Raw genomic sequence first — 13,196 nt, forward strand, 5'->3', positions numbered from 1 at the left:
TTTTGCTTGCGAAACACCTCGGAAAAATCCAATGGAATTCGCTTCACAATCGCAGCGAGGCATGATTGAGTGACGTCATGTTCCCGCGCGCCGTGTTCAGACAAGTACAAACATTCACAGAACCATGAAATTCCGGGCAGTTATCAGGGATTCCTTGTCAATTAAGGACTTTTTCAGTGAGTCGCTCGGCCATGAAGTCACAGGGAATGATATTCACAAGGAATCCTTTCAGATATCGTGACGACGCTGTCGAAGTGCGGCAAGGATGTCATCTTCAACGCCCTTCCGGATCGCCTGGCAGTCGCTGTGAACGTGGATTCGCCCCAGACGGCGCTGCCCATGTGGTGTGACCTGGAGAAGACGGTGTTCTTCGCGGAGTACGTGATGGATGGGCTGTCAGAGAGTCACAACGCGATTATCCTGATCATGAAGGCGGCCAATCTCGTGCGTGTTCTGAGCGGGAGCAGGAATAGCGAGACGTCATACCTGAAATTGAAGCTGATGAGCAAGAATATTGCTTGTCTGTGCCTGGAAATGGAGATCCCGTCGAGTACGTCTGCGGCGAGTCGCCGGATCTCGCACGATGTGCCCGTGATGGTGGTTTCCCGGCGAGACTGGCTGCAGTATCAGCTGCCGAGCTTGCCGGACTTCGAGATGACGGTCGGCGTGCCCGGCGTGAGGAGCATCGGGGGCATCATTGAGGCAATGCGGGAGTCCTCGACCGTCATGAGTGTGCAGACAGTGAGAAACGGCACGGTGTCCTTCATCTCGGAGTCCCCAATGGCCAAGATCTCGTGCCACTGCAGGAATCAAGATGTTTTCGCCCAGGGCGAATCCGAGAAGATCACCTGCAAAATTGAGAGCAGGAGACTTGCTCTGTTCCTCGCCAACAGTCAGCTTCCCTGCACTGACATGAGATGCAGCATCAGCGAAGGGCATCTCGTGAAATTCGAGGTGAAAGTGCAGGACAAAGTCATCATGACTTGCGTTATTCCCGCGACCACTGAATAAAACACCCTCATCACACTTTAATTAAGGCATTTTATCACATTTCTTTGACTAGAACTCCACAAAGAGCTCTTGAGGACCGGGAAAGTCGCATCGCACGTGAATGTCCGGGCCATAGTCGAGGATGTCTTCGACGAAGCCCATCCAGTAGATGACAATTCCCGGGCCGAAGTCATGCAGATAGGGCGCCAGTTGACGCCTGAACACATCGCTGTGGTTGAGGCTGTTGCCGAAGAACGCCTTGCTCTCGATCCAGTGAATCCTCTGCCCTCGATAGAAGCACCTGGAGAGCAGTCTGGCGTCCGGAGTCTTTCTGAAGCCCATCCTTCGCAGGTCTTTCTCCGTGTGGAACTCTATCCTCGCCTTCTTCAGTGTGTCGTACAACTTCAATGAGGACTTCGTGAGTCTCAACATCAAGAAATCAGCACAAATCCTTACCATTTCCTCGAAGAACACTCCTATCGCGTCTCTGTAGGCGTCCGGAACGGGCCCCATCAAGTTGTCCAGTTCAATGCACTGCTGCACATTCAGCCTGAGCACCTCATCAGCTATCCTGGAGGGATTGTTGAGCAATCTGCTGGCTTTGCCATCGGAAGTCTTCAACTTCTCCTTGATGAGCGCCTGGGAGAGCATGTATGGCGAGTATTTCTTCTCTGCTGCCATGACAAGCAGAGCGAAAGCGGACGATGGGTCTCTCTCCAGTCTCTTCTCGTACTCCTGCAACAACTCCGGGCTGTTGTCACTGATTTGCTGGGCATTCTCAGGCATTCTCTCTCTGTGCTCCCAACTCAGGATGCTCCACAGTGTTCGCGGAGAGAAATGAGGATACAAGTGATGCAGGTGATGGAAGCACTCAATTGACAGTCCAGGGAAGTTCTTGATGTGCTGCAGGATCTCTTTGTACAGCGCACTAGTCAAGATAATCATTTTCACAGTGTCCAGGAGTAAAATTTGGGAATGAATGAATGAATAGTTTATTATCGTGGCTTGCGGGCTCTTGCCATTCGCCACTCCCGGACTCGTTACTAACCAGTTGCTTACATACTACTTACAAATTTCTTACTTTACCCTACTCGTAAGCGTATTAGTTAATTCGTTAGAATTTAAATTAGAATTGAAAGCTTTATTGTTATGATTATATATTTAAACCCCGACTGAAATGTTTAAAACAAAATAGAACTAGAAATAGACCTTATTAAAATACCTCTTCAGATTCTCCCTCCCTCTCTTCTCACCAATTGCAGTACAGTCTCCAACTTCGCCCTTTCCACGCTACCCAACAGTTCTCCTAATGTAGTGGCGCGCAGGGACTCTCTTAATGCCTCCGATTTTGGGCATTCCATTAAAATATGCCTGACTGAAAGATCACAGCTGCAGAGGCTGCAACGCAGGGGGGAGTCCCTCGTTTCTCGGGACATTAAATGCCCATGTGAAAAGTAACAGTGACCAATTCTTAATCTAGTCAAGGCAACCTGATCCCTTCTGTTTTCAAAAACATTTCTGAATCTGCACCTTTCACTTATTTCTCTCAACTTATTATCCAAACAACTGATGTTCCTCCACTCTCTGGCTCCCTGAGCTCTCAACATCGAATTACACCAAACCTTCAAATCTGCTCTACTCACTATTTCAACCCTGGGAGAAGGCTTTCCAGCTCCATTCTTGGCGAATGTACTGGCAGCCTTGCTCCCCTCCAAAAGACCCGGATCCCAAATGAACCTCACTCTATTGGGATTCCTTATCAGAAGATCTCTGATAAGGGCCAACGAAGGGTTCGATCCGTAACTCTCCCTTAGATGTTCCAAGATTGGAGCTGAGTTAGAAATGATCACAGCTTTCTGAAACCCTAACGCAAACTTACAAGCATTGTGCACTGATATTGCCTCTAAACTGTAGGTGGTTAGCATATCACTGACCTTCAATTCCGCAACTATATTTCTACTTTGAACAAAAACTCCTACACCAGCCTTGCCTTTGAATTTTTTACCAACAACATAAACTTTTTGATAATCTTCCAAGCTCGCCAACTTTTCATCAAGATAATCAGAACAGAATTGGGAGGATTTATTGCCCCAATGAGCCTTAAGAGAAAGGTCCACACATGATGAATCAAATCTCCAGCCCGGTTCAACACCATAGAAGCTCAGCACTCTGTGAACCGGCGTCCCTCTCTCCTCATGCCATCTAATTGCTCCTCTCACCCAGGAATTGACTCTTCCCCCTTCCTTGTAACCATTATTCATTGAATTATAAAAACCAGTAGCGTCCTTCACCTTATCCCAATATCTCACCTTCAGTAATTCCCGACGAGTGAAAAGAGAGCTGAACCCCGCCTCCACAAGAATGCTAACCACAGGGGAAGATCTGAAAGCACCCGTTGCCAAACGAATACCACAATGATATACTGCATCCAACTTCTTCAACTCCGTCTGGCTTGCACAACCATACGCTATTACACCGTAATCCAGCCTTCCACAAACAAGAGCCTGATGAACCTTCAGCAGTTGATCTCTCTCCGCTCCCCATTCTGTACTAGCCAAAGTCTTGATGATATTGAGTCGTTTTTGGCAGTTTAATTTGAGTTCTCTAATATGTTTCCGAAAGTTGAAAGCCTTGTCAAACAAGACTCCTAAAATTTTCATATGTGACACATTTTCAATAGGGGAATCTCCTAGAGATAGATTCATAGGACGGCAATAGCGTTTCCTACAAATATGCAAGGCTTTGGTCTTCTGAGGAGAGAACCTAAAACCATACTCTGTAGCCCAAGACTCGATAACCCGAAATGAGCTTTGCAACTTGAGTTCAAGCGACTCCTGGTCCTGACCAGAAGCCATAATGGTCAAGTCATCCGCATACAAACAGTGTTGAACATCCACACCTGACTCCAAAAGGGATTCCGACAAACCATTGATCGCAATCAAAAACAAAGACACTGAAAGAACACTACCAGTTGGAGTCCCGTTAATCTGGGAGAACTCCGATGATGGTGTATTACCCACCAGCACCCTACACATTCTATCCTCCAAGAAATCTACAATATAGTTTAACATCTTGCCACCCAAGCCCCAATCCATAAGTTTATTAATGATGACTCTCCTCCACACTCTTTCATAGGCCTTCTCAATATCAAAGTTCACCAACGTGACATGTCGCGAATTGTTTAAGTTGTTGGCAACAAAGTGTTGAATAAAACCTAAATTATCCATCGTGCCTCTATCTCTCCTGAAACCAGATTGCATTGGAGATAATAGCTCCATACTCTCCAACCACCAATTCAACCTTCTCGCCACCATCTTTTCAAGAAGCTTTCCCACACAACTTAACAAGGAGATGGGCCTATAACTAAGAGGACTTGTTGGATCTTTGCCTGGTTTAAGAATTGGAATCACATTAGCAGTTTTCCAGATTTTCGGGAAGCATCCTGACTCAAATACTCTATTATAAATGTGAAGAAGATACCTATACGCTCCCGGAGGAAGGTGACGGATCATTCCGTACGAAATCCCATCCGGTCCTGATGATCTTCCATGTAAAGTACGCAATGCCGACTCTAACTCCTCGAGAGAGAAAACATCATCCAAAGCGGCTGGATAACTCACTGTTGAAGCAGTTCTGTAGCTATCCAATGCCTGCTTTTGCATCATTTGCTGCTCAGAAAAACCACAATCACTTGAATTCTTTTCGAAGCAGATAGCAAGCTGTTCAGAGATATCCTTTTCAGAAGAGAAACAATGCCCAGAGCCCTCCGGAATGATTTCATTAATTCTTGGTGAAGAGTATGCACCCTTAATTTTACGTATCCTGTCCCACATAACCTTTGGCGGCATATCCTGTTTAATACCACTTACAAACTCCCTCCAGCTTTCCCTCTTGGAGGAGCTGATCAATTCTTTTACTGATTTTTGTTTCTCTTTAAGTTTAAGCAAATTATCTGAAGTGGGACATTTAGAGAATCTTCTGAACATTTTCTTTCTTTCATTAATCGCTCTTTTGATGGCATCATTCCACCAAGGTACCCTTCTTCTCTTCAGAAACTCATTCGACCTTTTCATACTACACAAAGCCATACCATCCACAACACAGTTAAAATGTTCTACAGCCTCTTCAATAGATAATTCCTCTTGTAAATCAAATTTCCCTAGACCAGCATTGTGAAACAACTCCCAATCTGCTGACTCTTCCTGCCACTTAACTCTTTGGGATCTACTACAGTCAGCAGTCACTGTTTCTATCAATATAGGCCAGTGGTCACTGCTATATGAGTCATCGAACACCTTCCAATTGAGAATCGGCAAAAGAGACGCAGTGCAAATAGATAAGTCTATCGCTGAGGTGCTCCCATACCCAGGATGAAGATAAGTATGGGTTCCAGTATTTAAGATTGCCATGTTCCTATCCAACAAAATCTCTTCAACTTGCCTACCTTTGACATTGGTACTGTCACATCCCCACATTGTATTATGAGCATTTAAGTCTCCCAACACCAACGCATGAGAGGGCAGACCATCAAATACCTTTTCAACTTCATTCGCTATTGAATAATATCTTGGGTTCAGATAGATTGAGCACAGAGCAAGATCTCTCCCCCCCACGCGACAACCAATCGCAACCGCATCAATTTCATCAAACAGTGTGATCTCTGAGAAGTTAATGCCTTCCCTGACTAAAATCGCTGCACCACCACGTGCAACGTCGAAAAGGTCTTTGTTGGAAACAATACTGTATCCCCTGAAAGAGGGAGAATCAGAACATTTGAGGTGGGTCTCTTGCAATAAAATAAAGTCGGGATCTAAATTTACAGCAATTAGTTTAAGATCATTAAAATTGTTAAAGAAGCCGTTAATATTCCATTGAACTACTTTCATATTGAAATGAGGAAAAAGGCTAAAAAGGCTAATCAAGAATTAATAAAAAAAGATACGCTTACTTCACTCCAATTATGTCCCTAATATCGTTGCTTGAAAAGGTGTCCTCTTCTCTTCCTGGGTCCTCCTCTCCTGCATTGTCCTGGCAGGAGGTTGCCTTGGCCGTGGGCCTCTTGTCCTTCCTGTCCTTCGCAGTCTCGGATGTCTTCTTCTTCCCATGTTTCGACATCTTGCTGGCTTTCTCAGGGGCGCTCACTCCAATACGTATTTTGCGCTTCAGCTTCTTGTCACGCACCTTATCGACTCGGCTGCTACTCTCTTCCTCCATGTCAGAGCGCTCCATCTTCTGACCCTCCTCCACCACGCTCACACAATCTTGGTCCACCTCCATACTGGATACCTCCAAACTGGAGACCGAGTGTAGTTCCGCAATCGATGACGTCAGCGATGACGGCTTAGACACGAGTGGAGTAATCAAATCCTCACCTCCACTGATCAATCCCGACGGATTATTGCCACTCGCAGGTGCAGGTCCAAAAGATTGACGCATCAACTCTGGCTTGCAACGCATGCACGAACACGTGCATCGGCAACTTGCCCCCGAAGTCTCTAGGGGGTACGCAAAGTTCATCCCTTTTGCGATCCTCTCCGCCATCGTAAGTTGATTTCCCGTATAGCTCTTAAAGATCCTCCTGGCGGTGCTAAACGGAATCCGAAAAGTGGCCGCAATCCTCTGGATCTCAAACTGCTCCTGATACACCGGGCACACACGGTGTGACGCAAAATGTGGGCCTCCACAATTCACACATCTAACCCCCGACTTACAGGGATTAGGGCGATGCTCCGTCTCCGAACAACGCACACAAATCGCCGCATTCTTGCAGGAAGTCCGAAAATGTCCAAATTGCTGGCATTGGAAGCATCGAATCGGGTCCGGAATGTAGTCACGAGTCTCAATCTTCACATACCCCACTTTAAGGAAAGGAGGGCGACTCGGCAGGTCAAAGGTGACTATAAACAGAGGAGTAGGATACCATCCCGACTCACTCTCTTTATCTCCATTCTGAGCAGCAGCTCCACGGGCGAATCTGCGACGCGATTTGATGTTCTTAATGGCAATCACGCCCTGGCTAGCGAGATTCTCTAGCATCTCCTCCTGACTCCAATGTATCATGTCTTCATCTCGGATAATAGCTTTGCATGTGTTCATACGAACATCCAGAGAAACTGATACCTCATGATCCGCAATTGAGGTTAATTCAGCCAACTTATCCGCTTGTTCACGACTAGCTGCCTCAACCAAAAGCTTGCCATCCGCTCTCCTGATGATCTCCGTCACCTCCCCGAAAACGTTGAGCTCTCTCTCAACCGCAAAAGGTGATATCTCACAAAGATTCTTCTTATCACTCCCGCTAATCAGCAAGAACGTACCTCCGCCATCTTTAGCGCCCATCACGGCGTCGCCATCCAACTGGCAACCAAGCGTCGCATCGTGAGAGCATCCTGGGATGCCTTGCCCATTCTGCCCGTCAGTTGTTGGGTCCTTAAGGATCATCCTTCAATTTTCCACAGTCACGTCGTCGAAAAAGCCGCAGATCCTCCAGATAAGCGTTAAATTTGGCAAAATTTTTGCGCGGCAAAATGTCTGACAACCACTCAGAATGCCAACCCAGTAGCGAATGTAAAATTTGGGAATCCCTCGAAATAAAAACAATCTCGTCGAAATGTTTTATAATTCACACACGAGATCACAGAGGGCCTGAAAACATTTGAGAAAAACCGTTGGAGATTTTCCATTTGTTCGCTTTACCGACAAATTACGGATCTTTATTTGAGAAATTTAACTAATTTGTAGAGAGAGAGTGGCAATTCTCGTGTGAATAGCTTCAGGAGCTGAAGGAATAATCTCTGAGAGCTGTAATTTTGCAGAGAATACTGACAATTCGTAAGTACATTTCTGGGTGATGTATGGGTTTATCACAGCTCCTGAGGACAGATTGGTATTCTCCAATGATCATTACATCTTACGGTGTATACTGTTGTGTTGATTTTCCTGGAAAATCGGTATTTTCTGCAGAAATCTCGAGTGTTGAGGTTATGTGATTTCAGGTGGTCTAATCCGATTACGCACGAACGCCTTCGACCGGTCCACGATCGCCGAAGCCGAGCGGCTCTCGGCCAATCACAGCGCATAATTTGTTTGACTCGCTAACGGCTGTTTGCAGTGTTGAATTTTCTGCGCTTGGATTTTCTATTTTCGACATTTTACTGCACTTTTCCGGATACCATGGCCACGAGGAAGCGCACCGTGAAGGTGGACGAGGTGAGTGATGAATTTCACAAGGAATATGGGGCGAAAGTACATGGGGAAGGGCGGAATGTGAGGGAGACTTCTCTGCCCGCGGGGCCCCGTTTTTCCCGGAAAATACTCAATTTCCTGGGCTGCTGTGTGGGCAGAGGGGCGCTCGGGTGTGCTGCGGAGGAGTCGGTGAGTAGATTTGTGGGATTTTTGCGGGGTTTTGTCGTGAAATTCAGTGGGAAAAGTGGCTTGGGATAACGGTGTTCTATTGTTTCCCAGAATCAATCGGAGAAATTGGCCGTGAAGGCGATCGGGAAGAATGAAGTGAGTGGCAGAGTGACCAGGCGTGCTGTCCTGGGAGAGCTGGGCAATCGAGTGACGAGCTTAACGACGGGCACAAAGTGAGTTCACGAGGGGCGGCAGAAGAGGCGTCCGGAGGGCGATTTAACGGTCTTTTTTTTTAACTGTGTTCAGGAAGGTGGATCTGAAGGATGTGAAGCCGCGAGTCGACACACGTTGGAAGAAGACAGACGTGGCCGTGAAGGCGGAGCCGAAGAAGGTGGTGGTGAAGAAGGTTTCCGCGGCGGCGGAGAAGAGCGTGGTGAAGAGTCCGCCGAAGAAAGCTCCTCTGGCGCAGCCGGAGAGCGACTTCAAGGAGGCACCAGCGAAGGAGCGACGCCAGCAGAGCCACTCGAGCTACCTCATGAGTCAGGTAATCGACATCGACGCCGAGGATCAAGAAAACGTGCTGCACATTCCCGAGTACGCGAACGACATCTACGACTATTTGTACAGCTTGGAGGAGCGCTTTCCTGTGCACGAGGCCTACATGGCCAACCACACGGACCTGAAGCCGCGCATGCGGGCGGTGCTGATGGACTGGCTGAACGAGGTGCACTGCCAGTTCCACCTCGTGCCGGAGACGTACTTCATGACCGTGGCGCTCGTGGACAGGCAGCTGCAGCTGTCCAAGAATCTCTCGCGCAAGACGCTGCAGCTGGTGGGCATCGCGGCGTTATTTGTGGCCAGCAAATATGAGGAGGTGCTGCCGCCCTCCATCTACGACTTAGTGCACATCTCCGACAACGCGTACACGGATCGCCAGGTGAGGCAGATGGAGGAGACGCTCCTGCGCAAGCTCAAGTTCAATCTCTGCCGTCCGCTGCCCATCCACTTCCTGCGTCGCTTCTCCAAGGCCGCGCGCGCAGACGAGATCATCCACTGCGCCGCCAAGTATTTCCTGGAGCTCGCCACTATCGAGTACAGCATGGTTCACGTGCGCCCGTCGCTGGTGAGTCTCTTTTGCGTCGGTTTTTGGGCAGTTGTGCCAAGCTTAAGCATTCTAGTTAATTGAAGTAATCGATTGTTGTGGCTTTCAGATTGCGGCTGCTGCTATTTATTTGTCTCTGAGACTGATTCGCCCGTCGACTGAGGGCGTGTGGACACCAACGCTTCAGCACTACTCCAAATACAGCGAGGAGGAGCTGCAGGAGGTGACCAAAGACTTGGCGAAGCTCGTGTTGGAAGCGCCAAATTCGCAATTTAAGTCAGTCTTCAGCAAATACAGGGCAACGAAGATGCGCAAGATAGCTGAGTTGCCGGAAATGAAGGCTGGCGAGATTGAGGAGATCGCGATGTAAGAGGATATTGGCGATATTACTATTGTGCGTCAGGTGTGTCCTTTTTTTTGCTAAATGTTTGTCCTAAGCGAAATTTTCTGCTGACGCTCGACAAGAAATATACATTCGGATTATCTCTTAAAGATCTTTATTATAATTCTATCCACTAGAAGTTTCTCGTACTTTTCTGGGGGTGGAGAATCAATGCTATAAGTCGGAAAAATCACATTCGACTCGCTCGCGAGTCTCTAGACTGATGCTGTGTGTGTTGTGTGTGTGTTTTGCGGGGGTGCTCAACAGTTGAACCATCTCAGGACCTTAACTTACTCGCGGGGAACTTAAGACGAACGTACAAATGGCTAGACTGAATTCTTTCTATACACGATGAAATGCAGACGGTGAGATGGGCGAGGACAGAGAGAGGCTTTGTACCAAATCGCGGGGTGGGTCGTCGAAAACAAACACTTGGGGAGGGAAAATGAACCGCCAGAAGAGGGGAACAACGATGGTCCACAGCCCTTGCTTGCTCTCCCGGACGCGCGCGTGTGCGGCGCACTATTGGGCGCAGCTCGCCTCCAGCTTGGCGATCTCCCGCACGATGTCCGCCTTGCGCGCCACCTTGTCCAGCTGATCCTTCTCCGGGTTCTTCAGCTCGCCGGACTTCAGCTTCGCCTCGATCACCTCGATTTCGCGCACTTTCCGCCGCAGCTTCTTCAGCTTCTTGGCCGGATCCTCGAGCTGCACGTCGCCCAGCTGCCGCGTGGCGTCCTCCAGGGCGGTGCTGGTGACTGGCGGGCTGGTCTTCTTCTCGGGGGGCTTCTTGGGTGCGCTGTGCGGTTTCGCCTTGGCGCCCGTGGACTTGTTCAGCACCAGGAGGCCGGGGATGCTCTGCTGCTGCTGCTTCTTCTGCTCACGCTCGCGCTGCTCGCGCGCCTTCTGCGCCACCACGGGACACATGCCCACGGGCAAGAGGGGCTTCTTGGCGAATATCTTCCCTTTGCTCTCGTACAGAGGCACTTCCTCCTGCGGCACGTAGCCGTCCTTCACCCGGCGCGCCTTCCGCCACGTGCCGTCGGGTCGCTGGGAGGCCGGAATAAATTTCCCTGCAAGACAGACGGGAGACAGTGCGGGAGCCCGAACAATGGGGGTGTAAACATAACCTAGCTAGAGGGATGTTATTGCCCTGCTCGCTCTCACGCACCTTCGCTATCCTCGGAATATGTCGTCATTCTAGAATATTAGGTCTATTGGACTACGTCGGAGGTGAATTTGTGCAGCGCCTATGGATGTTTATGCAGGTTTGCAGCACCCAAAGTTTCCCTCATTCTCACAAAAAAGTGCCCCTTGAATTCCACTGTTTTGACAGCCAGCGACACCAGCGCGCCATCTGTGATCTGCGCCCGCGGACTGGGAGTAATTGACGAATTTGAACATTGTTGACCGAGCGTAATCAATGGATTCTTCCAGTGAGAATCCACGAACGGAAAAGTCCCCACAATTGCCTCTGGGAATATTTATATCAGTGGGTAAATGCATGATAAACGTACAGATAAGTGTAGACTGGCTAGTTGAGGAACACCTCAGCTCCGCGCTGGGGATTCGTGATGAAGACTAGATCCTCAAAGCGGCGTCCTTCCGCCTCCGCGCGCTGGGCGAAGTACTTTCGCAGCTCCTGCATCGCGCCGTCGCACTGGTCGATCGAGTGGCACAGCGCCACAATGCATCCGCCCCAGCCGGCGCCCGTGAGCCGCCCGCTGGCGCCCGCGCGCGCTGTCGCCGCCACGAGATCGTTCAGGTTCTGGTGCGAGCACTCGTACTGCACGCGCAGGCTCTCGTGGGACGCCCTCATGAGCTCTCCTAGGCTGTCGATGTCGCCCAGCTGCGCGGCCTGGCGGAACTTCATCACCCTGTTGGCCTCCTGAAAGACGTGCAGAGCCCTCTGGCGCAGCCGGAAGAGCTGCGATGAGCGGGTGTTTGGCGTGAGCAGACACTCCTCGAACTCCGTCGCGTCCACCTGGAATTCCGCCAGCAGATCGGCGCGCGAGTAGACCTCGCGCGAGAGACACTCCTCGGCCAGCGACTCCATCTCGTCCAGCGAGTAGCCGAGCAGCTTCTGCAGATGAGCGAACTGCAGAACCTCCCGCCAGTCAGTGCGGCCGGACATCTTGGCCAGGAGGCGACAGCCAAGGCGGCACTCGACCACTCTCTGGTTGAAGTCCGACGTCGCGGCCTTGTTGGCCTCCGTGAGACTGTTGGCGATGAGGAAGAGCGCCTGCGGCGGCAGGTTCACCGGCGTGGCGGTCAAGGGATTCCACTCGATGAACTGCGCGCAGCCCGGACGCGCGAGGAATGATATCGCCTGGTCCATGCCGCCGCCTTGGGTGCCGATGTGGCGCTCGCTGGTGGCTGAGATGGTGGCCAGGAGTTGCTTCTGCAGTGGCTGGCCATTGGCGTGCATCGTGGCCAGGCAGGCGGCGCTCACGAGAGCGCTGGAGCTGGAAAGGCCGGAAGCCGGCGGAATGCTGCCGCTCACGGCCACCATGAGACCCTTGGGCTGTCCTCCGCTGGCCAAGATCTCCTCCAGCGCGCCGCGTACGCCACAGAGGAAGTAATTGTACCATTCCGGTCGCTTCCCCTCCGACTGCTCGATCCTGCAATTGAAGCAATTGACCTGATTAGCGCTCCCGTCAATAAATCACAAGTTTATCATCAATTCGACATTGGAAAGTTCAGCAAACTTAAGATAAGATGACATGGTTTGGGAAGATAGTTTAGGCAAAAAAAAACTCTGAAGAGCTCACTTGAAGGAGTCGATGGAGCACTTGAACGGCTTGTAGAGCACGTTCTGGGCATTCTTCAGCTGCAGAATGCCGTCCTCAGTCGTCGCCACGGCCAGTATGATGTTCTTCTCGATGGCCATCGGCAGAACGGGGTAGCCGCAGTAGTCAATGTGCTCCCCGATGATGTTCACCCTGCGAAAGGCGACGGATCAGCGAATAGACGACACTCCTGGTGCATTGATTACCTTCCGGGCACTCTCACGTAAAACTGGGGCTCCCTGTTGAATTCGTTGGCGAAGAAGGATTTCAAATTGAGCGCCTCCTCCGAGCCGATCGCCTCGCGAACGGGCACGAACGCACCTTCGTCGCTCATGTCAATTGCTGTTGACCTTTGTTTGCTGCACACACGGCAGAATTAATTTATTTACACGTGTTTTATCGCAAATATCAACAACTTTTCGCGGAATTCACTCGTCTCAGCTAATCGTGGAACTTCTCGCTTCTCTGCCTGTGATAAGCGCGCGCTGTTTGTGATTTGTGTGGCGGACGCGTCTAATTCCGGTGACGATTCACTTTCGACTGTTGTTCACAAACTACGCGAGAATAGAAGAGTTTTTCACTT

At 49.9% G+C, this 13,196-nt stretch overlaps 5 protein-coding genes across 5 annotated transcripts; 2 read left to right on the forward strand and 3 right to left on the reverse strand.

Moving 5' to 3' along the window:
- The first annotated feature begins 75 nt into the window (after positions 1 to 75).
- Positions 76 to 1,061, forward strand: LOC132256697 (checkpoint protein HUS1). The gene is made up of 2 exons (XM_059753194.1): positions 76 to 176; positions 233 to 1,061. The coding sequence occupies exons 1-2, from the start codon at positions 125 to 127 to the stop codon at positions 1,009 to 1,011; spliced, it is 831 nt and encodes a 276-aa protein (XP_059609177.1). The 5' UTR covers positions 76 to 124; the 3' UTR covers positions 1,012 to 1,061.
- Positions 1,030 to 1,945, reverse strand: LOC132256698 (CDAN1-interacting nuclease 1-like). The gene is made up of 2 exons (XM_059753195.1): positions 1,447 to 1,945; positions 1,030 to 1,392 (listed from the first exon to the last, which is right to left on the reverse strand). Exons 1-2 carry the CDS (start codon positions 1,933 to 1,935, stop codon positions 1,060 to 1,062), a joined length of 822 nt encoding a protein of 273 aa, XP_059609178.1. The 5' UTR covers positions 1,936 to 1,945; the 3' UTR covers positions 1,030 to 1,059.
- A 5,786-nt stretch (positions 1,946 to 7,731) lies between these two features.
- On the forward strand, positions 7,732 to 9,815 carry LOC132256778 (G2/mitotic-specific cyclin-B). Its single transcript, XM_059753325.1, has 5 exons — positions 7,732 to 7,821; positions 7,954 to 8,199; positions 8,455 to 8,576; positions 8,650 to 9,466; positions 9,555 to 9,815. The coding sequence occupies exons 2-5, from the start codon at positions 8,164 to 8,166 to the stop codon at positions 9,813 to 9,815; spliced, it is 1,236 nt and encodes a 411-aa protein (XP_059609308.1). The 5' UTR covers positions 7,732 to 7,821; positions 7,954 to 8,163.
- Positions 9,816 to 9,925: 110 nt separating this feature from the next.
- LOC132256811 (partner of Y14 and mago) lies at positions 9,926 to 11,173 on the reverse strand. Its single transcript, XM_059753373.1, has 2 exons — positions 10,996 to 11,173; positions 9,926 to 10,897 (listed from the first exon to the last, which is right to left on the reverse strand). Exons 1-2 carry the CDS (start codon positions 11,021 to 11,023, stop codon positions 10,350 to 10,352), a joined length of 576 nt encoding a protein of 191 aa, XP_059609356.1. The 5' UTR covers positions 11,024 to 11,173; the 3' UTR covers positions 9,926 to 10,349.
- Positions 11,174 to 11,264: 91 nt separating this feature from the next.
- Positions 11,265 to 12,960, reverse strand: LOC132256809 (N-acetylgalactosamine kinase). The gene is made up of 3 exons (XM_059753367.1): positions 12,820 to 12,960; positions 12,596 to 12,766; positions 11,265 to 12,445 (listed from the first exon to the last, which is right to left on the reverse strand). The coding sequence occupies exons 1-3, from the start codon at positions 12,945 to 12,947 to the stop codon at positions 11,359 to 11,361; spliced, it is 1,386 nt and encodes a 461-aa protein (XP_059609350.1). The 5' UTR covers positions 12,948 to 12,960; the 3' UTR covers positions 11,265 to 11,358.
- Positions 12,961 to 13,196: the final 236 nt, after the last annotated feature.

The sequence above is a fragment of the Phlebotomus argentipes genome, unplaced genomic scaffold (genome assembly GCF_947086385.1).
Source record: "Phlebotomus argentipes unplaced genomic scaffold, Phlebotomus argentipes genome assembly contig_17, whole genome shotgun sequence".
Lineage (NCBI taxonomy): Eukaryota > Metazoa > Arthropoda > Insecta > Diptera > Psychodidae > Phlebotomus > Phlebotomus argentipes.

Excerpts from the sequence above, each read along its gene's own strand:
- LOC132256697 (XM_059753194.1), top strand. The coding sequence starts at position 125 with ATGAAATTCCGGGCAGTTATCAGGGATTCCTTGTCAATTAAGGACTTT. Across the intron at positions 177-232 it reads GTCAATTAAGGACTTTTTCA|ATATCGTGACGACGCTGTCG; the intron begins GTGAGTCGCTCG and ends GAATCCTTTCAG.
- LOC132256698 (XM_059753195.1), bottom strand. The coding sequence starts at position 1,935 with ATGATTATCTTGACTAGTGCGCTGTACAAAGAGATCCTGCAGCACATC. Across the intron at positions 1,393-1,446 it reads GAGTGTTCTTCGAGGAAATG|TTGTACGACACACTGAAGAA; the intron begins GTAAGGATTTGT and ends TCCTCATTGAAG.
- LOC132256778 (XM_059753325.1), top strand. The coding sequence starts at position 8,164 with ATGGCCACGAGGAAGCGCACCGTGAAGGTGGACGAG. Across the intron at positions 8,200-8,454 it reads GCACCGTGAAGGTGGACGAG|AATCAATCGGAGAAATTGGC; the intron begins GTGAGTGATGAA and ends ATTGTTTCCCAG. Across the intron at positions 9,467-9,554 it reads TTCACGTGCGCCCGTCGCTG|ATTGCGGCTGCTGCTATTTA; the intron begins GTGAGTCTCTTT and ends TGTGGCTTTCAG.
- LOC132256811 (XM_059753373.1), bottom strand. The coding sequence starts at position 11,023 with ATGACGACATATTCCGAGGATAGCGAAG. Across the intron at positions 10,898-10,995 it reads ATATTCCGAGGATAGCGAAG|GGAAATTTATTCCGGCCTCC; the intron begins GTGCGTGAGAGC and ends TCTGTCTTGCAG.
- LOC132256809 (XM_059753367.1), bottom strand. The coding sequence starts at position 12,947 with ATGAGCGACGAAGGTGCGTTCGTGCCCGTTCGCGAGGCGATCGGCTCG. Across the intron at positions 12,767-12,819 it reads TACGTGAGAGTGCCCGGAAG|GGTGAACATCATCGGGGAGC; the intron begins GTAATCAATGCA and ends CGCCTTTCGCAG. Across the intron at positions 12,446-12,595 it reads TGCTCCATCGACTCCTTCAA|GATCGAGCAGTCGGAGGGGA; the intron begins GTGAGCTCTTCA and ends CTTCAATTGCAG.